Source organism: Marmota flaviventris, chromosome 4, assembly GCF_047511675.1.
Source record: "Marmota flaviventris isolate mMarFla1 chromosome 4, mMarFla1.hap1, whole genome shotgun sequence".
Lineage (NCBI taxonomy): Eukaryota > Metazoa > Chordata > Mammalia > Rodentia > Sciuridae > Marmota > Marmota flaviventris.
Genome location: NC_092501.1, coordinates 67851409 through 67875446, shown reverse-complemented (window position 1 = coordinate 67875446; position 24038 = coordinate 67851409). Strand labels below are relative to the sequence as shown.

The 24038-nt window shown below is 32.9% G+C and overlaps 1 protein-coding gene across 16 annotated transcripts in view; it reads right to left on the bottom strand.

Moving 5' to 3' along the window:
* Positions 1-24038, bottom strand: part of Pcdh15 (protocadherin related 15) — a 746672-nt gene that overhangs the window by 68861 nt on the left and 653773 nt on the right. For all 16 annotated transcript variants that reach the window (XM_071610757.1, XM_071610756.1, XM_071610753.1 and 13 more), the window contains one exon: positions 19389-19516. In XM_071610757.1, coding sequence (XP_071466858.1) covers positions 19389-19516 — 128 coding nt within the window. The remainder of the gene's footprint in view (positions 1-19388; positions 19517-24038) is intronic.

Sequence of the window (24038 nt, the reverse complement as noted above, 5' to 3'; positions counted from 1 at the left end):
ATTCATCTATTGAAGGGCATCTGGGTTGGTTCCACAGTCTTGCTATTGTGAATTGTGCTGCTATGAACATCGATGTAGCAGTGTCCCTGTAGTATGCTCTTTTTAGGTCTTTAGGGAATAGACTGAGAAGGGGAATAGCTGTGAGGTCAAATGGTGGTTCCATTCCCAGCTTTCCAAGAAGATATCTTTTAAACATTAACTCTTTTTAAAGATTAGTTTTATTTTCACTTTCTATCTTTAGATTATGTAACAGTACATTTTGCAATTGTTGCAATTGCTTCACAGAATTTGAGTGTTTTTTTTTTAATTTTAAACACACATAGTACAAATACATCAGTTATATTTTAAAGCACAACTAACAATATAAGTAAGGGTAATTTTCATCACTATAAAATATTTTGGAATATGAATAATCCTAAATCATGTACATCTAATTCTTTTTGTTCTACATTACTTGTGAAGATGAAATGTTGTAAAATTTTAAATAACTAACACTGTTTTACAATGTATCTAACATGTAGCCTTTTATTATTTCCTCAGTAATACCATAAAATGCAATGAGCTAAGGTATATTATAAACGCTACAATTTTGTCAATGTAGAGACATTGTTAACATATGATATTTGGGCTTTTATACATCTTTCATGCATCTACATATACATAGCATGCATATGTATACATGTCTTCTTTTTATAATCCAGAATCAGACATCCTGAATACTTTGCAGTCTGCTATTTTTGGTCATTAACAAACTGTTAAGAATTTCACTTCAACACTTTTCTAAGTCAACCATCACACAACAGAAAGAGTAGTACAAAAATATTATAATCAAGAAAAATAATTTTTGAAAAGCATAACTTTCTGTCATCTTATTGGAATTTTGTTAAATTTTTTGGTTATTGTTGTTACACTTGTGTGGAGGCCTGCTATTCAATAGATCTTATTCATGGAGTCCCTCTGATACATAGGAAATCCTGATGCAGAATCAGGGCCTCTGTGAATGGTTTGCCCCAGGTTCTCTGCAAACACATGTTGCATGAAGTCCAAAAGAGATATATTTTTCAATGGACACATAAAAACAAACAGTTTTAAAACCAACCCAGAGAATGCAAAAATTACTATAGTTAGAAGATAACTTCTACATTACATTAGAAATAAAATGGGTACTTTTTTAAAAAAAGTTTCAATGTTTTGATTTGGGTCAAAAGAAGCATTGGTCAACTTGTTTTCAACCTAATTGTCTGTCCAATCTGCTCTAATTCAAACAATTCTTTAGTCCAATCTTCAGGGCCTGGCACTGACAACAACTAAGGTGACCGAACGCAGGTTGAACATCAGTGATGAAAAGCAATTAGGGACAGAAGATTCTATGTGAGGAAGATCTGGGAAAACATAAGAAATCTGAGTATACTTAGTGGCCTCTACTGGTCTAAATACTTCTTAATAGGGCATCATTTAATTTTTTAACTCCATAACCATTCCTCATGATGCCATTTCTGAACCACTCAGTGACCTCAAACTGCTGGTGAGCAGAATATATAATTCTGACTCCAGGGTTCACCCATGGTTTGCTAATAACCTAATTGTATTGACAGGAATGTATGGTGGGCTAAAGATTATTACCAAGTTCTTGTTTCAGAGAGAGAAGACATCTGCACTAAATTGATAGAGATTCCATTAAAAACTGCAATCTAATATTGCTCAATTTCCATTACCATATAGATATTATCAGAGTCCAGGAGGAATTAAAACAAATAGATTCATCTCTACATGTCTTTTTAAAACACAAAACAGAACACAAACACTGGCAGGAAATGGAGCTGCTTATATCCCTATGAGTAATGCTGCTTACATTGAATGGCATATGGAAAGAAAATTCAATGTTTTAATTTCATTTAATGCTAATCAGGCTTCTATCAATATGAGATACAGATTTTCATTGTGTTCTTTTTCTTTTCTCATTAGATATACCTCATTTTCATGGTTATAATCATAGCATTACATACCATTAATATGCTCAGGGTGTTCCAGAAAAGATTATGTCATGCCATGATTCATTAATGCCAGAGAAAGGACTATTTCATTTCTCAATTTTTAATAGATAATTCATTTTATAATCATGAAAGACTATTTTCTGCTGTTCAGAACTTTCTATTAATACTTTCACTTTGAAAATGGGCAGTTTGGACCATATATATATATATATATATATATATATATATATATATATATATATGAGGGAAGATTTAAGAAATCTCGATAAACATTCCTAAATTGGTGGATTTTTCTAGTCTAGGATTATTTTTATATGGATTTAGCTCCTTTCTCATTAAAAAAGTATTTAACAAATTTTAATGTCTTTTTAATTTTTTAATTTTACTTTAAAGAACTTTAACATATTTTTCCACTTATGAGATAAACATTAATTACTATAAAATAATCTCCTTCAATTTTATGGTATTCTATGGTATGATGTGAACAGAGACAAAAATCTCTAACGTGCCCTAATTTTAAACATTCTTTTAAAAACTCTTCTATGAAAAATGTGGTATATATACATAATGGAATATTATTCAGCATTAAAAGAGAATAAAACCATGGCATTTGAAGGTAAATGGATGGAGCTGGAGAATGTAATGCTAAGTGAAATTAGCCAATCTCAAAAAACCAAATGCTGAATGATTTCTCTGATTTAAGGATGCGAAATCATATATGCTTGGGGTGGGGTGGGGTGGGAGGATTAAATGAACTCTAGACAGGGCAAAAGGGAAAAGGGGAGGGGGGGAAGGGAGGGGGCATAAGGGTAGGAAGGGTGATATAATGCAATGGTCATCATTACCCTAAATACATGTATGAAGACATGAAGGATGTGACTCTATTTGGTGTACAACCAGAGATATGAAAAATTGTGCTCTATGTGTGTAATGTGAATTGTAATGCATTCTGTTGTCATATATAACAAATTAAAATTGTTAAAAATTTTAAAAATTTAATAAAAGAAAAACTCTTCTTTACTATATTAATAAAATTCTACCTGAAGATGAAAAGTGTTCTCAGCTATTCTATTCAATTTTATTTTAGAACTTTATACCTAATACATATGGAAATAATTTTTTTACTTAAATTTACCATGGCTTCCTGAATGAAAACTATTAGGCTATAGATAACTATTAAAAAAATCTATACATAAATACTTTATAACATGTAGCTAAGATAATAATGCTAGTCATTTGAAACATAAATCTTATAAATTCAAATCTCATCATTGTTCATATAAAAGGAGCAAACATTTATAGAAAATATAAAACATTTGGAAATGTTGTATTGATTCTCCCTTAATGAATGTTATTTTAGTGAAAATAGTACATTAACGTGCATCTCAAAGATAAAGTCACCTAATCATGACACACTGGATAAAAATGTTTTTATGTTAATTTTCAGATTATAATTATTCATTGTTATCCCTTTAAGATAAAAAAAAATTAACAGTACATGTGGATGCTTACAGAGAACTCTAGAAAGATAGGCCCACTATTTGTTTTCAAGGACAATGATAAAGTACCTGAGCATTTAATAGAATTGTGTTTTTAATAACTTTTATGCTCTGTGCGTGCTAAATTTAGAATATAAGATTAGTATTATAGGTAAAAAGAACTGCTCTGTTATAATAGCTATTAATGACTGTGAACATTAATTGAGAGGCTTCAGGCAGCCAGGCTCTATGCTCAGAATATACATTTTTTTTTCCTTTTATATTCACAAGAAGTTCATTAGATAACATCATGATCACTTTGCAGACCTGATGCTTACAAAAATGAATAAACTTTCTAAGTTTATAAAACCTATTCATGTTAAAAGGATAAAAGTCCAAATTGTCTTCCTATTTAGACTTGCAGGGAAGTTATGGACTTGAATATCAAAACATTATTTTTATGTTCTTTATGTTTTTAATTCATCTACCTTGTTTTTCATGATTTTTTGGTTTAGCATATTCTTAATAGTTGATTAAACTTTAATCAAAATTGACATAAATGAAAAAAAAAGTTTCCTTATTAATCCCTACCATGACTTCATGTCTTGGAGTAAAAATTAATTTTTATTGCAGGCCCACTGGTGTGCCTTTATTCCGCCATCTCTGACCTAAGACACAGTCATCCCATACTCTGATCTTATCTCTAAACCATAATTCTAAACCCACAAAGACACCTCCTTCTATAGAGATTGTTTTAGTAAAACCTGGTCTGGCCCTTTTCACATGCTATTTATCCCTCCAATGGGTGTGTTCCCAACTCAGCCAGGGCTTCTTGGATCTGGAAAGCACACTGTTTATCCTTCCCTAATACATGATCTCAGCTGAATGCATAAATCCTCCCACTCACCTATTCCCAGATTCACAGTTCCCTTTCCCTGGGTCTTCCCACCCAGTTTGAATTCTTCATCAATATGCTACACCATAAAATATCGTGGGCCAAAGACCTGAACAGACACTTCTCAGAGGAGGACATACAATCAATCAACAAGTACATGAAAAAATGCTCACCATCTCTAGCAGTCAGAGAAATGCAAATCAAAACCACCCTAAGATACCATCTCACTCCAGTAAGATTGGCAGCCACTATGAAGTCAAACAACAACAATTGCTGGAGAGGATGTGGGGAAAAGGGTACTCTTGTACCTTGCTGGTGGGACTGCAAACTGGTGCGGCCAATCTGGAAATCAGTATGGAGATTCCTGGGAAAGCTGGGAATGGAACCACCATTTGACCCAGCTATTGCCCTTCTTGGACTTTTCCCCGAAGACCTTAAAAGAGCGTACTACAGGGATACTGCTACATCGATGTTCATAGCAGCACAATTCACAATTGCTAGACTGTGGAACCAACCCAGATGCCCTTCAGTAGATGAATGGATAAAAAAAATGTGGCATTTATACACCATGGAGTATTACGCAGCACTAAAAAATGACAAAATCATAGAATTTGCAGGGAAATGGATGGCACTAGAGCAGATTATGCTTAGTGAAGCTAGCCAATCCCTAAAAAACAAATACCAAATGTCTTCTTTGATATAATGAGAGCAACTAAGAACAGAGCAGGGAGGAAGAGCAGGAAGAAAAGATTAACATTAAACAGATAGATGAGGTGGGATGGAAAGGGACAGAAAAGGGAAATTGCATGGTAATGGAGGGAGACCCTCATTGTTATACAGAATTACATATAAGAGGTTGTGAGGGGAATGGGAAAATAAACAAGGAGAGATATGAATTACAGTGGATGGGGTAGAGAGAGAAGATGGGAGGGGAGGGAGGGGGGATGGTAGAGGATAGGAAAGGTAGCAGAATACAACAGTTACTAATAGGGTATTATGTAAAAATGTGGATGTGTAACCGATGTGATTCTGCAATCTGTATTTGGGGTAAAATTGGGAGTTCATAACCAACTTGAATCTAATGTATGAAATATGATATGTCAAGAGCTTTATAATGTTTTTAACAACCAATAAAAAAAAATTAAAAAAAAAAATCCAAGATCCCTTACCAAAAAAAAAAAAAAAAAAAAATATCATAAGGCCTCTGTCTGTGCTCATCCATCTTGCAATAATTTATGGGTCTGTTTCTGATCTGTGGACATCATTAAATAATTTTCAAGTCTGCATGTTTACAATCCTGGATTCTGAACCCAAGAACTGGAGTAAAGCCATATCTTTTTTCATACTGACTCTCCTTCCCCCTCGCAGCCCTCATCTTCTAGATCCAATCTACTTTCTAATTATAGGCATCTATCAACCACTGCCACAAATTATAGTGCTTTATTGTCTTAACACTTGCTTTCTTGCTAGAAATCACAAGAGATACTGTGGCTTAATTTCTCCAAGGATTAAAATCGGATATCCTTAATATTAACTAAACAAAGGACAATAATTAAAAGGAAATGGGGTAAACCATGCAAATTAAAAAAAAGTCTCCTGCTTTATAAAATTCTATTGTTATATCTTCTATAAAGCTGTACTTTATATCACTAAAAAGTTGAATAATCTTGTTTTTGTCTTTTCTGAATTTTAAACCTTTTACACAATTTTAAATTTTTATTTAAATTTTAAAATTGTGTCTCTGGAGCCTGACTTATCTTTGTTCCCACTATACTGTATTATTGTCCTATCAGAGGACCCCAAATTTCTTCTCAGAATTCCTTTGGGTTTATAAAGGAAAGTTAAAAAGAGAACACAGGATCTTCAAAAATCAAAAGAGAAATCAAATTCAAGAGAGAGAGAGAGAGAGAGAGAGAGAGAGAGAGAGAGAGAGAGAGAAAGCCAACAGTCCTAATTTCAGATATGCTGAAATCTGAAATAGGCATTCAGAATTTACTATATAAGAGTTGAAGAAAATAAAAGAATAACATTAAAAAACATTAAAAACCCATTCTTTTCTTTACCCCAAACTGCATTCAACCCACCCCTTGTAGTTTTTTCTTATGAAACAATAACATTTAGCTGGATTACATAAATCCAGACAGAAATTGATCTGACTATTCAATATTGTTCAGCACCGTTCTCTCCAATTGGATCTGTTTATTCAGTTAGATTCTAACATATAATTTTAACCTGTGAAAATTGATCAGTTGATTATAGCTTTATATGATAATGAACATATAGGACCAAAATAAGCCAACACAATCCTATAGGCAAAAATAAAAGCAGGAGACATATACTATCAGATATTTTAAAAGCATCCAGATAATATAAGGTAAGGATAAACAAATCGATCAATGAAACAGAATAAAATGTCCACAAACAAGCCTCCATCCATGCTCATCTGATTCAAAACTCAGGGAACCAATGAGTACAGTGGAGAAAAGATGGTCTCTGCAGAAAATGTAGCTGGGCCCATTCAATATTGAAATGGAAAACTTGTTTAAACACTTGATGCTTCTACCTCCCTTCAAGCCCCAAAAGAATCTCTATATGGATTATAAATCTAAAGATAAATGATGAAATAAAATGCTAAGAAATAAGCATAGGGAAATATATTCATAGTTGTCTGTTAGTCAAAGCATTTTTAAACAGGACACAAAATTGTCCAACATGAAGAAAAAACTGTCTTATCGATTTTTCTTTATGAAAAAATAGAGTGAAAATACAAGCTCATATGCTGGGAGAAGATATATGCAATACATCTATGAGGCAAAGATCTCCAATTCAGAGTTTATAAAGAAGTCTAACAACGTAATGAGAAAACTAATCAACAGCCATTCCAAGAAAAATCTGGAATGAGACTGAAATGAGCATTGTATATAGAAGATACAAATACTGGTAAAATACATGAAGAGGCATTAGACCTTATTAGCTGCTAGGAATTGGTAAAAGAAACCACTAAATGTTCATTGGAATGGTTAAAACCAAAAATACAATACCAAATTTTTGAATAACTGGAGCATTCAGATATTGCTAAGGGATGTGGTATAAGATTTTGGAAAACTATTTGACATTATCTCTTATGTCTTAACATATGCATACCCTCTTACCAAAAATTTTACTCTAAGTATTTACCCAACATAAATTAACGTGCATGCATGTGTTTGTGTGTGTGTGTGTGTGTGTGTGTGTGTATTTCTTAAAAGACATGTACCAATATGGTTCAGTGGTACAGCACATATTTAGTATGCATGAGTCACTGATTTCAATTCTTAGTACCACATATAAATAAATAAAAAGTCAATCAACAATTTAAAAAAATTAAAAAGACATGTACCAATAGATTCATAGAAATAATATTTATAATATCAAAACTCCTAAACCAACCTAAATGACTGACAGCAGTACTTAGGATACATTAACTGTAATATATATTTGTACAGTGACATCCTAGAGAGCAATTAAAATAAATAAATATTGTTACATGTAATCACATGGATGGATCTCACAAACAAATGAATAAAATCTCATAGAAACAAAGCAATCAAACAAAATCAGACAAAAATACACATTTTCTAAGTCCAAACAGAAAAAAAAATCTAAGGTGCTAGGAGGCAGAATAATTGTTATCTGTGGGTAGAGGTAGACACTAGGCACAGAAACTGATTATGCTGCTTCTTTGAGTACTGGTTATACTGGGGTGTTTACTATGAAGATTTACTGAATTGTGCATGTAGTATTTGTGCAAATCTATATATGCATGTTATTTCCTAATATAAAGTTTACATCAAAATATTTTCTTTGATATTTGCCTACAGCATGTTTTGGGGTCTATGAACTTTGTATAGTACTAAAGGTTTCAAATTACTATAAACCTTATTAACTTTTGACTTTTTTTAGATTACTGGGATCCTGAAAGACCATGTATGTCTAGAAGGGGAAAAAAATCTGGGAATAAAATGATACACCACAAAATATAGAAATATGTTTACCAAAACTATTGTAGCCACCACATAAAATTTCAATATTTATTTGATGGGAATTCTAGTTTAGATTTTATTATTACTCTTCATAAGATTGCAATTTTGTGAATCCAGACTTTTTTTTTTTTGCCCATTTAAAAAAAAATTGTAAAAGGTGTGCAATTTTCAGCTCTATAGTGACTAATGAACTAACGAATGCAAATTATATTATCCTTATGTATAAAATCTCTCCCCAGGCCTGCTGAATTTCACTAGGTAAATTAATTAGAACTGCTATGGAAAATCATTATTCCTTAGAACTTATTTGGAACTAAATTTTCTTCAAAACACATTTTAAGGAACTTTTATACTTTACCCATTTTATTGGAGATATTAATAGACGATTCAAATTAAGACTTATTTAGAGAAGTATGAATGAAAACTTACAGTCAAAGCTCAATTTTCTAATTTTTACTAAGATTGGTGTTATAGGTCACCTATGCAGGGTCAGTATGACACAAAGTTAAATGGAGGTTTGAAAAATAATTAGACATTTTTATATAAAAGAAATACTTCATCAGAATCACACATAGAATTGTGTCTTATAGTGAAGTCTTCAGGTTCAGAAAAAATCTGAGATTTTAAAAGGGGGAATAAAGTGTTGAAATTCCTGATGGATCTGTGTGAGATGATGGAGGATGTGGTTCTTGAAACATAAGCTAGGAGAGCACACAATTATCATTGCACTGTAACATAAAATCTCCTAAAAGAAAGCCAAGTTTAACTCAAAAAATAACATCCCATCCTCCTCCCCTGGGTTGTTACACATTTAATCATCTGAACAATATGCAGACATTGAATAAATTTCTCATCTCACCCACATGCACTCAGAAACAGACAAGCTGCCCATGAGGCTGGGAAGCTAATTGACTTGGCTGTTCACTGGATGAACTCCTTTCTCTTCACATATCATGTTCAGTGGCTGAAGAGTCATAAAAGGCTTTCAAACTCTCTACTTTTTAGAAATTTTCCAGTTATAAGAGCTACTTTTCCTTTACTTTCAAATATCCAAGCTTTCTTCATTTTTCAGACAAGCATAGACTGGGAAAATTAGTTTCACTTCTATGTGAGAGAATGAAAACAAAGGCCATTCTGAGTTAAACCACATTCAAACCAACATGCACAAATTAAGTTTCTGTGAAATGAATGATGGTTTTAGATTCCCCTTCTGTGGACAATAAGATGATTGACTTGTGTAGAGAGGAGTGTGAGAGAAAAAGAAAAGAGTAAAATACACATGCAGAATTATTTTATTGTAGACTCCTTTTCTGTCCACAATGTTAACAGACTTGGTTCTGTCCTCTTGTATTAAAAGCAACATAGCTATAATGTTTTACTTGTTCAGACCATTAAGGAAAAATGCTATGCATGAGAAAGTGGTGATGGTTTTTCATGGTTCTTATCTTGTACGTAGGCAAAATACAGACTTAGAATGCCTGAACTACCAAAAGCAATGCAATATTTAAGTTATATAGCAGGAATAAGTTAAAGTGATCTGTTGTACAACATAATGACTAACGAGAACAATGTTCTTTTAAAGAATACAGTGGAGAAACAGAATAGATTTTTGTAAATCTGAACTGTTCATGTATACCTCATAGTATTCTGAAATAAGTAAGATTTATTTTGTTTCTAAAATAAATAAGATTTAACACGATCCACATAGAGAGAAAGATGATAGAAAATAAAGGAAGAATGTTTAAAGGAAAGCAAGGAGAAATTCAGTATGCTATCACTGGCATTGCACTCATCTTCTAAAACTGGTGAATGTACCAACTATTTTCTTTGGAGAATTTAGTACATAAACCAATAGAAATATTATCAACTACAATATGGTCTATGGCCATGTTTTAGTCAGCTTTTTCACTACTGTGATTTGAAGACCCGACCATAACAACTGTAGAGGAGGAAAAGCTTATTTTGGGGCTCAAGATTTCAGAGGTCACAGTCCATAGACAGCTGGCTCCGTTCCTCAGGGATTGAGTTGAGGCAGAAATCATGATTGAAGAGTGCAGTGAGGGGTAGTATCTCACATGATGATCAGGCCAAAGCTATACCCCAAATTCTCCACCTCTTCTGTACACACCTTACCTGCCTTCAATTACCACTCAATTAATCCCATCGGGAGATTATTCCACTGATTGGGTTAAGGCTCTCATAACTCAATTATTTTGCCTCTATTTTGCCTCTTTCTTGCATTGTCTCACATATGAGTTTTTGGGGACATCTCATATCCAAACCATAACATTCCATCCTGGTCCCCAAAAGCTTGTGACCATCTTACAATGCAAAGTACATTTAGTTCATTTCCAAAATTTCCCATAGTCTCAACAGTTAGAGGGTTGCCCAAATTTCAACTATAAAGTCTCCTCTGAGACTCAGGGCAAGCCCATATCTTGAGCTCCTGTAAAAATCAAAACCTATTTACAAATATCCAATATATAATGGCATCGAGTAAACATTTCCATTCACAAAAATAGGGTGATAGAAAGAAGGGATGGGACTTTCTTTCATAAAGACAAAAATATTAGCAAATCTAAATTCCTCATTTTTAATAAGAAGTGAAATACCAGGAAGGTCAAGGGCAATGTTACTCTTTGTGCTGTAATTTTGCTTCAAAACATTTTATGTAAAGTATATTTTGCTAACTCAAAAACCAGTAATTTATCAAAGGAGTGACTTTAAGTAAAAATGAATGAACAAATAAAAAATCATAAACAAAAGTCAGTTTGAAGGGAGAAGCATAACACCTACCTAAATGAAATCTGAATTCTAGTAGGGAAAACAGGCACAAAGACAAGTGATGATAAAATAATGTGTTTTTAACTGCTGCACCACACACACAGTAATTCAATCACAAGGTAATAGTCAAGAAAGCAAGGTACCATTAGTTACCTATATACATTCACTTTGTTGAAAGTACAAACCGTGAAAAGTCAGATGCTATGCCAAAATGTGAAGGGATACAACCTTAAGATCTCTTTAGGAAACACCTCTCTCTCTTGAAACAATGGGAGGGGTTTGAATACTTCATTGCTTCTTCAAACATGACAAAAGTGAATTGCAATTAGTATTTTGTGAGACTTTTATTTCAGACTGGCACTGTTTATATATATTTTGTGCATAACTAGGGAAAAAATTAGAAATCGTTTTAAAATAACCCACTAGCTTACAGTGACATGATCCACAAGTACTGAGAAACCCATGCTGATGAGGATTTCAGAATTAAGTGTAATGGTTGTCTTAGGGCACTTGGCATTTTAATGATAAATAGCGTACAAACAAGCAAACAATCAGAAATAACTAAAGACTTTAATGGGTACCTGGTCTTAAAGCAATGTTAGTGAGAGAAGACATCTGCAGTCTAGTGGAGTGGAATATAACGCCTCAAAGAGAGAAAGGAGCAGACACAGAAAATAATTCAAGTGATTGGCTGCAGATCCTGGCTTCTCTACTGACCAGCTGTAAAATTTAGGAAGGTGACTTACTGTTCCTGTGATGCAGTGTTCACATCTGTAAGTTGAAGAGATGCTACTTGGGGGAACACACACTAACACTTACAAAGGTACAGGGAATGCTCTCCATCAGACCCAGGTGAAAAGGCACAGAGCAGGAAACCACAAGCTCTCAGAAGCCCATTCCTCTGTCTAGATAGAGTGTACCTACTGTCTGCATTGCCACACTTGAACTTCTCTATACCCTTTGCCACTGAGAATATTTGCATCCTCTGACCATCAATGTGACTTTTTTTTCTATCAACAGCATCATTCTGCTAAAATCCCTCATCACCATTTTCTGCTTATTTAGAAAATAAAATAAACAATTGGAATGTGAAAACTGCTTTTTCAACATACTTTCTTCTACTCTATAAATTCCTTAAATCTGACACCTTTAATAATCCACAAATGCATTGTTCAAGATCTTTTTAGTTTGAATAGACATGAAATCCACACTGTAATTCATTCTTTTCTGACACTGAGTTTTTCGTATTTGTGATTTATAGACAAAGGGATTCTTACTACTTTAGCTTCTAGAAAATATCTTCATAATTGAGATTTTTTAAAATTAATCTTCATGATTCTTTATCTTTTCTGTATTTGTGTCATGTGAAGATATTGCTAAAGTTTAAACAACATGCAACAAATGAAAAAATTATTTATTTGAAAGATATTTTTACAATCAGATCTTACTTGTTATCTGTAGTGGTTTAGATATGAGGTGTAGGACAATGATGATTCTGAAATGACTGGGTTATGAGAACCTTAACCTAATCAGTGCATTAATCCACTTGAATGGATTAACTGGGTGGTAACTGTAGGCAAGTACATTGTAGCTGGAGGAGATAACAAGTCACTGGCAGCATGCCTTTAGGGTATACATTTTGTCCCTGGTGAGTGGAGCTCTCTCTGCTTTCTTGTTGCCATGACCTGCTTTTCTTCTTTTGCTGTGATATTCTGCCTCACCTTCAGTCCAAAACAGTGGAGAACTTTGGCACTAACTTTTTGGTCATCTATGGATGGAGAACTTTGAAACTGTGAGCCACAAATCAACTTTTACTCCTCTAAGATTGTTTTTGTCAGGTCTTTTGGTCACAGTAGTAAAAAAGCTGACAAAATATTATCTTAATAGAGGGTCACAATTAATAAAGCTTACCTTAAGTTAAAAATCAATTAGTAGGCTTGCTAATATATTAAAATTACCTTTTAATTTTTTGAAGAAAATTAACAAGACCTATTACTATGTGCCAAGATTCTACTTCTCAATTCTCCTGGGAAGCAATATAATGTATAAGTTACAAGAGACCAGCTTGAACTAAGGTTGATCTAATTTTGAATTCTGACAACTGGAGATTGGTTGAGGGATATTAGAAAATTTATTAAACTTTACTTATCTTCCTTTTTTTTCCCCTAAATGATACAATAAGGAATAATTGCACCTCACTCCTAGGTAGACATTTTCATTTATTTTAATTGTTGTATATCAATAAATTTTATTTTATTTATTGCTTGCTTTATCTTACTTATGTATTAAAATGAATTTTATGACTAAAATAAGTAAGTAGCTTTTCACAGCTATCAGAAAAATAATCATGGCAAATAAATGACAGTTATTGTTATTATATACAGAATAGTCATCCATTAATATACAAAACAGAAGTTAATGGTCAAAGCCCTAGCTTAATCATACCTATTTTGCACAGAAAATAATGACCAATATTTGACAAATATGACTGATTAATGACTGTACAGTAGCATTTTTGAAATTTTCTATATCCAGATGTTGCTTCTTTGCATTTTTTTTTCTTTTTGCTACTGGGGATTGAACTCAGGGGCACTTAATCATTCCCAGCCCTTTCTTTTTGAACAAACAAGATCCTGTAGATTCTTGTGTGTTTCTCTGCTAACTCAGAAGGGGCAGTAGACCCCCACAATGAGCATCACTGGCAACTATTGCTTCTAGTACTGATACTGCTGAGGGTGTGCATCAGTATAAAATGTTCAAAAACATAGTTACAGAATCAGGAGAAATAAGTTGACTAATACACACATTTACTTTTGCATCTTAATATAAGTTCTGCATTCATATCAAGTAAAAGGGAATGGATTCTAATTAAGAATAATAGCTTGAAAAAGAATCGTTTTCATATTCTATCACTAAAGGTGATATCTCCTGTCCTCAAGATATATTTTTCAGTGTAGAAAAATATATATAACACAACTTACACTTTAGCCATTTAGGTGTTCAGTTCTGTATCATTAAGCATCTCCTCATATTGCAGACATCATTACCATCCAAATACAGAACTTTTTTATTCTTCACAAACTGTGATCCTGTAACTACTGGACAGTAGATCCTTATTTTCTCCCTTCCTGACTTCTATCCCCTGGCAGCCACCACTGTATTTTCTGACTCTGAATTTTACTACTCTAAGAACCGCATTTAAGTGGAATCTTAATAATGCCTGTCCTCTGTGTCTAGGCTACTTCACCTAGCATAATGTCTTCAGTGTTTATCTACCACTTAGCACATGTCAAACTTACTTTCTTTGAGGCTGAATAATATTCAGTTGTATATATAGACTATATGTTGCTATTTATTCATCCATAGATAAACAAAATAACTGTTTCCACTTTTTAGCATCTTAGCTTTTTTGGGGGGGTGTTGGGGGTCAGGGGGCACTGCTTGGGATTGAACACAGGGCCTCAGTTGTGCCAGGAAAGCACTTTACCATTGAGCTACATACCAGACCATGCATTTTATCTTTTTGAATAACACTGTTATGAACATGTTTATACAAATGCCTGCTTTAGTCCTTGCTTTTTAATATTCCAGTTATTTGTTAAGGGTATACTTTTAACTGATGTTGACTTCTTGAATTAAAGACTGAAGAATTAAACCACAGTAGATGTCAACCTTTCAGGATTGGTCCTTTCATTCTGTGTCTAACACAATCCAAGAATTACTTGAAAATGATATGAGCATTCAAATGGTTGAGCCCAAAACTGAGACTTCATGTTGGTATAAAGTGTCTTTGTCTGAAAACTCCAGAGGCCTCCCTTATTGGTCAATAGTTGTTCAAAGACGAGTCACCTCTCCATGTCCAAGTTCATCATTTACAAGGAAAACAGAATAAGAATCAAAACTGCCTCAAACTAGCCAATTTTCCAAAAATAAGTTTTACCTCCTCTGAAACATATGATCCCCAAGGATAATAGATAGATGCATAAAATTGGATTTCTGTTAAATAAAAGGAAGGAGAAACAGTCAACTACGTGTGTCTACCACACTCTAACAACATAAAACCGGGACACTTCACCTAAATTATTCTAATGTTACCAATATTCTAAAACTTACCTTGACTTAAATTCCAGGTGAAGATCCTATTTTTCACTCACTGTGGTATGAACCTCAACTAAACAACATAAGGTATTTTATCCATTCGTATTTAATTATTGCATATGTGCTTTTTCTTTTTCTTTTCCCTTTTTTTTGTGAGGAAAGGGCTCTTGTTTACTAACTCTGCAAGGGCAGAGGCACATTCTGTTTTATTTGCCTCTATATTTTCAGCACACAGTAGGCTTATAGTACGTTTTCTTAAAAAAAATTCTAATAAGTCCTTTAACATATTGGATTTGCTCCCTTGAAAGCACTTATATTGGATAATTCATTTAAATGTGTTAACTTTCCTATAGCCTATGTTGGAAAAAAGTCCTAAGCCCACTATCAATATTGTAAGTTAGTGTAGCTTCCTTCATTGATATTTCAAAGCCTCACTTAACTTTGTCATTCCTATTCTATGCAGTGTTTCCTCTTCCTTTTCTTACACATGGCATATTTTCTTTTAATTTAACTTTTATCATTCTGAATTTTATGGCAGGCTAAAAAATTAGCTTCCATTCATGGTGGAAGAAATCTAATATTACTGTACTAGTTCAAAGCAAATGGTATAAAAAAGCCTCTTTCACAATTCTGGGCTACTTCCACATTTTCAAATCATCTTTAGTTCAAGAACCACAACATAGCTGGCCTTGATTCCATGCTATTTTCAATAACATATTTTACCAAAGTATGAATTAGAAGAACTGCTTAATTCACATTCACCCTGATTGAATTCTGGAAAAGATTTCAGACTTTGAGCTGAAAGGCAGCAATGGAAAATGATATTGATCATGAAAGACTTTTTACTCCCATCCCCTCTAAATCTCTTGCCTCCTGTTCTTGTTTCACAAAAACGCTCTGCACCTGGCTTCTATTTTGGTTCTTTGTTTCCTCGTGTGATTCCTCTGTGTTTCCTCTGTCCTCCTTACATAAGCTTCACTTTGAGAAAATTTAACCTCCCTTTAGAGCTGGTCTTATTTTCAAGAAAACTTTTTTGTCCTTTCAGTGTTGAACCATTTCTTTCCTTGGAATCCAGACTGCAATCTGTGCTCTTCTAACTAAATTATTTCATCACAATCTCTCTCTCACATTAATCTATCTCCTTCACCACCTTATCCCAGTTCCTATGAAGCAGAGGCCGTCACTGCTATGGTTTGGATATTTTATTTCCTAAATTTTCATAAACTGGAAGCCTGGTTTCCATGTATTTGTCTAGAACATGGTGGATTCTTAGGAGATGGGGCCTATTGAAAGGTGATTACATCATGAGGGCACCAGCCTCAGAAAGGATTAATGCTTTGTTTTTGATTTTTCAGGAGTGGGTCAGGACTCCTGGGACTGGATTAAGTCCCATAAGAATGGGTTGTCAACCTTTCCTGGCTGTTTCTCTTGTTTCTGCTGTCTTGCATACATGTACCATGTTGTAAGGTAGTCAAAAGGCCCTTGCACAAGATGAATAAATGAGGCCACCCATTGTTGGGCTTTCAGCCTCCCAAACTGTGTGCTAAATAAACCTCTTTTCATTATAAAGATTCCCATTCTCAGGTATGTTGTTATAATATCACAAAATGCACTAATGCTACCACTTGGTAATTTTTCTTAATATAGCCATCTACCCACAATTTAATGGAATATTTTAGCACTTCAATTATTGTTTTCCTTTTCTCCACCATAATATTCTTCCATTAGCATAAGTGGCGATGTAAAAATACACTGGAATCTTCTAATCACAGTACCAGTTGACAATTGAGCATTGTCTTTTTATCATTTTTTTCATTACATGGCTCCTGTGCTTTGCATTTTCCAAGTATACCTACTACCTCATAGAGCAATTTCTCTTCTTTCTGATCTCTAAGTGTCAAATTTCCAGGGTGTAGTCTTTGGATTTTAATGTTAAACAGTATTTTCTAGATGATTGCATCTCAGTCCACAATTTCTTTCTTAACTCTAGATCAGCAACAGCAATACTCTTGCCAAAATCTTTGCTTTCATATTGAAAAAACTTTATAAACATAAAGTCTACTCAAATGAACTCTTGATTTCTGTCATTACAATACCTGAGGGAAGGACAAGGACTTCTTTAGAACAAAAGCTAAGTTATTCTTTTTTTTTTTGGTACTGGGGATTGGACCCACAGCCTTGTGCATGTGAAGCAAGCACTCTACCAACTGATCCACATCCCCAGCCAAAACTGACTCATTTTTGATTTTCCCTGGGTACTATGTAGAACCTGTTAGCAAATCCTTGTTCTTTTGACTTCCTTCTCAACATCTCCACAGCCCCCACTCATGGTTAAAGCCATGCTAACACTTTATCTGGGCTAGTAATGCATTGGGATCAACTTTTACTCCTCTCTAAAAGCACTTTTTTGTTTTGTTTTTTGTTTTTTTACAAACTCCCAACCTCAAGGTATCAAGGATAATCCCTTTACATTGGATTAAGTCATACCATTGTTCCAAGTTACTCAAAGACTTTCTTTCCAACATAAATAGAAAAGAAATTCCATCTTCTAGCCCCAAGGAATATATCTCATCTCCACCCAGCCTTTCTCAGTCTTAAGGTCTCTTAAGCACCTACTGGCTATAGGGGTTTTACATTGGAATTCAGTTCCTTCTCTCAGGTTCCACAAATCTTGCTCTTATCCTTTATTCACATCATCATTTAAATTCCCCCCCCCCCCCCCGCAGAGAGCTCTTTTTAAACTTTCTAGCTGAAAACAGCACCATTCTGAAATTTTGTTCTTGTCTTAGAATTTATTGCTACATGACTTTATATTAAATAGTTTCCGATTTTACTCATCTATTTGTATCTTACACAGTTTATTTGCATTGCTCAGGGGGGAGCGTTTTTTTAATTGTTCTGAATTTAACCTCTAGAACAGTGTTTAACGCATTTTAAACATTCAAAAATATTTGTTAACAAAATGATTGAACCAAATTAATTAATTATTCATTGGAATAAAACAAAAAAAAGATAAGAATTGGCTACAGAGGGTTGTTACTCTAATTTATAAGTTGGACATAATGTGATGACAAATAGTTAAAACTGGGGATTCAGATCAGGTACCAGTATTGGCACTGTAGAAGAACTATTTTATGAGCACAACACACATCTTTTTTGCTTTGTTGACATTTCTTTTTCTTTATGAGGATGTTTGATACGTGATACAATTACTTGTAAAAAGAACTATATTCATCGTGTTGCTAGTAGTAGGGAAAAAAAGTAAAACTATAGATACACAAAAGCTAAATTTACCAGGGATATTTAGGTTTTGTGTTGGTGTATTTTTAGCAATGAAAATGACTATTAAGATACTCCCCCCCACCCAAAAAAAAAAAAACTGTAATTGAGAATAAAAATGAATAGACTTTAAATTTGTTCCCCAATAAAATGCAATGTTTTAACATACATTTCTTAGTAATGAAACTATTGCAACTATTTGTGTTGTCAAACTTTTAAATTATCATTAAACATTTTGATAAAATTAGAGAACTATTAAATATCATCAACTTTAGTCTTAAATATTATATTCAAAAATTCTAAATAGGTTAGGCATAATTTTTGAAATATGAAGGATTTTTTAAATTTCAGTTAATTATTGACATCAGTAATGTTATTTTCTACATTAATTTAACAAACATTTAAATTTCAAAAAATTATTGTAGAACAAAATTATCGAACATTTTAAAATTATTTCTTCAAGTGGAAATCAGTTATTTTGTACTTGCCACTTGAAATTATATTTTAAGAATCTGAAGTTATCCTGAATTAAAACTATGAAAGGCATAAAAATATACTAAGAAAACAAACTTTTTAATGTTATTTATCATAAAAAATAAAACAATTTTTCTCACTTATTAGTGAAAATAAAAAGAAAATTGCTTATATAGTCACCTCATATAAATAATCTGTGCCTTACTTTGAATAATTAAACTCATATATCTGCAATCTTCAGGCTTTTGTTTATACAATTTGAATAAGTACATAATTAATGCAAACCACATGGATATAGTTCATCTGCAGAACTGGAACCCTTTTCTTTCACTTCAGTGCTGTATCTTAGTATATTTTTTCATACCTTTACTCTGAGCACAGAAGCAAACATTCTTGCATCTTCAGATACTCCTCCAATGTAGAATCTTTTCTGAAACACTGGGGGATGATTATTTTCATCCTGAATCTCAATGTATACTTTAGCTATATTGCCTGGGAGACAAGAAATAAAACATTTTTATTAATGGTTATTCATTAGAAAAACAAATGCATAGAAATAAACACTTATCATACTTACAATAAAAATCATTCCTAAATGGATGCCTAATTCTCCAAATCCAGAGGATATCAATAATGACGCTTTTGTTATAATAATGTAAAATCGCCACTATTTCTTTTGGTTACAATGTCTTTATTTTAATTGATATAATGAATGCTAAAGTACTGTGCACTAAAGTACTGTGTGCGCTGCTATTTTTCCTTTTTTTTTTGGACTGGGGATTGAACTCAAGGGTAATTTACCACTAATCTACATCACCAGCCTTTTTGTTTTTGTTTTTTTGTTTTAATTAGTTAAACATGATAATAGAATGCACTTTGATACATCATATATAATGGAGTATAATTTCTCATTCTTGTGGTTGTGCCTGATGTAGAATCACACTGGTCATATAGTTATATATGTACATAGGGTAAGAATGTCTGATTCACTCTGCTATCCTTCCAAGATTTTTAATTAATTAAATTAAAAAAAATTGAGACCATGTTCCCTAAGTTGATAAGGGCCTTACTTATTAAGTTGCTGAAGCTGACCTTGAACTTGCCATTGGCCTGTCTGAGGTTATGAGTCACTAGGATTACAGTGTGCAATACGTGCCTGGATTCAATGGTTCAAGTTCACAAACACTTCATACACATTACCAATTACATTAAAGCTGCAGATATATATAAACTCCTTCTGAAATAATAGACATTTCCATAAATAATGTATATCATATATTATTCTTATTTATAAAACTAGCAATAATAATCACCTCGTTTAAAACTACAATATAAGTTTTTATTTTATTTGATACTGGGGATTGAAACAGGGTGCTTAATCACTGAGACACATCCCCAGCCCTTTTTTATATTTTATTTAGAGACAGGGCCTCACTAAGTTGCCGAGGCTGGCTTTGAGCTCCCAATCTTTATGCCTCAGCTTACCTAAGGTTTTTGATTACAGGCATGTGCCATCGAGCCCAGCTTATTTTAAAAGTTAGAGACAGTTGGGTGAATTGCTTACTGCTATAAAAGGAAAATAAGTTTTATCATGTAATAAGGACTGTTTGCATTAGAAGCTAACATTCAGTGAAAAAATGTAACTTAAAAGATAATTATCATATGATTCATAAATGCTACATTTTGCCATTTAAATCATATAAAGTATACCATAAAGAACACATTTCCTCTCAACTGTTAGAAACAGCCCCACATTATCCCGTTAGTGAGAAATTGGCATTGGTCACTAGTCCAAGGGTGATGTTTCTGATACAAAAAGGATTCCAGTGTGTAAAAACAATGTCCAAGCCAGATAAAATGGAAAATAAATAATTATCAATTCTGCAAAAGTAGACTAAAATCAGCATTCCAACATGCTGCCTAAGGAAACTATTCTGATGCATTTTAATTATGATCAAATATATGGCAATTGATCTACAAACTATTTATTAGAAATAACTATTTTAATATTTTATTCTGTAATAAATGCCCTGTCTTAAGCTTTCAGTAATGAATACCAGTGAGTAGCACAGCCATACATAATGGGCATATTGGATATCTGAATTGACTGAATAATTAATGAGGAACCTGTCTTAGTAACAAAAAAGAAAGAAAGAGCTATTTTTTCCTTACTTTTTTTTTAATAAGACAAACCCTAAGCTTTTGCCCGTATCCTGTTTCTCCTCTTTTCATTTCCCTCTGCTTCATTTCTTTCTCATAATCCTTAAACTGAAAAAGCTAGAATAAAAAGGAGAAATTTGCTAGGTCAACAAAGAAGGGAAGTAAAGTTTGTGGCTGATTATGCTTCTATGTTCTTCAGTTCTAGAGTCCTGGCTTGCCCTTCAGTTAGCCACCATCAATCAGAGTTTATCCAAAATAAAATCCAATTTTATCTAAGCAACATACCATTTTTACCACTAGAATCAAAGAAGTTAACAGCTAAAAATTTAATATTTAAAGAAAAGGGAGGAATCCTAAACTATATCACTTTTCTGATAACACATTTCTTCCCTGTCATTCACAAATACATAAAATTAAGTCTGCTGTGCCTTTTTGGAATTCTGCATAAGATAGAGGTCTCAAAATCTAAACTAATTAAGGATGTCATTATTCTTCATTAAATGGGTAGTTTAAAATGCAAAAAATCACCACCATGGTACCACATGATTGTAATTCCCAAGGTGTGGGAGGCTGAGGCAGGAGGATCACCAGTTCAAAGCCAGCTTTGACAATTTTGGGAGGCCCTAGTAATTCTGCGAGACTCTGTCTAAAAATAAAATGTAAAAAGGGCTGGGGTTTTTACTCAGTGGTTGAGCATCCCAGGGTGCTTATGGTAGTGTTTAAGCCCTGGTACCAAAAAAAAAATTTTAAAAAAGGAAAAGTTTACAAACTCAAATTTTATATATCTGCCTTATCAACAAGCAAATATCTTCTTTTTTAATATTTATTTTTTAGTTGTAGTTGGACACAATACCTTTATTCACTTATCTATTTTTATGGGGTGCTGAGGATCGAACCCAGGGTCCCACATGTACAAGGCAAGCGCTCTACCAGTGAGCCACAACCCCAGCTCTTAAATATGTTCTTAATAAATATTTCTTGTGCCATTTTTATCACAACCCCTTAGATTCCCATGTATGCAAATATTTTGGTGTTTTGTGTGTGTGATTATATATCACCTGCTTCCCTTGTCTTCTCTTTCCAATGTGTTCTGCATTCTGACATCACAGTGACTTTGCTAAATACAAGTATGACTCTTTAAATCAAATCAAGTATTAAAATTAACAGTCACTCATTTTTTCATTCTATCAATTGATTATTAATTCAATATATCTTTTGAGGGACTGTTGTGCATGAGCCACTCTAGATATCACTATGTGGAACAAGAAATAAAAGTTATGATATTAAAAACATAAAAAATCCATATCAAAAAGTTAGCATGAAACAGAAGGCTCTTAAAATTCTTACATGATTATCTGGTTCTATTTGTATTACCCTCTGAACATTATTACCAATGACAGATAATGTGAGCAATGCTGTGGATATGACTGTGTATGTACATGCACATCCTCCTTCTTCCCCTATGTACAGATCACCACAAACCTTCCACAAACCACAGTGTGAGCCATTTTTAAGATCCAATAGAGTCTTGAAATCGCTCTGGAATTTTTGAGTTTGAAGGAATAGGGAGCAGGACAGTTTATATCAATATTCCCCTGCCTTCTCCCAAAGAAATTGAAAAATAAAGAAGGAGAATTTGCTTGTATTTAGGTAGGTAGTAAATATTTGAGTATGCTTTTCCATCTAAAACCACAAGGATTAACATTTCACTGAGAAATTTCCAAAACTTTCTAAATATTTACAAAACTTGGAGTTAAGAATATAGAGTGATAAAATGGGACTAATGAATGAAAATCTGCATTCAAACCATATCAAAAAATGTGGGTAAGTTGACTGAAATTAAATTAGTCACATTTAAAAATGGACTAAGGAAGTATTTTCATATGCCCATAGTTGAAAACATCCCTCACCTTCACCTCATAAAAGCATAAAATATTTACAAATAGTATGAATGCAACCTGAGAAATTTTATTTCCATATAATTGAATACTGCTACCTTCAAAGATACTTGTAAAGCAAACTAGATTTTTACTAGCACAGAAGGAGGTGATTGTGCTCTGATCCACATGTTGGAATTATATGTTAATTACATCTAAATTATGTTGCATTCACATGTTGAAATATTACAAAATCATTAAAATAATGTTTTTGAAGAATATTCAATGACAGAAAAATATTTTGGATACAATACCAAGTACAAAGAGTGAGGCCATGATTTTAAACAAAGCACATATTATTAAAATTTGTACATATGTGTGTGATTGCATAGAAATAATTGGGAAAATATGTACTTTTTAAAAAAGTAAAAATGTACAATTATATATCATCTTAATTTTCTTCATTATACATTTTCTCTAATTTTATTCTTATTACTTTTCTAACTAAGGAAAAATTAATGTAAAGTTGGAAAACTAGAAGTGTAAAGAAAACAAAAATTATAAAATAATGCATGCAAAAAATTAAAAATATATATATTGAAATAAACTTCATTGGGTTCTTTCTACACTTTTCTAAAATGTCATCATTGTTCTCTGAATAGTCTGGGAATACCTACTATATATCTTTACTTTTTCTGAATCAAGAAGCCTGGCTAAAAACATACATTTCCCCCCCTGAAATAAATAAGAATTTGCATTCTACTTTGCTTATTTGTAAGAAGACATTTTCTAAGGTACATGTTATTTATTTGTGAAGATTTAACTACAAAACAATGACTAAACAGATAAGTGATTGTGCAAAAGATAATCTAATTATCTGTATATCTTTGCTTAGTTCGTTAGTCATGTGGCATACAAAGTATTAAATAATTGTATTTTTGCAGAAATTTTAGAAGCAATTTAAAGTGAAGTAATTT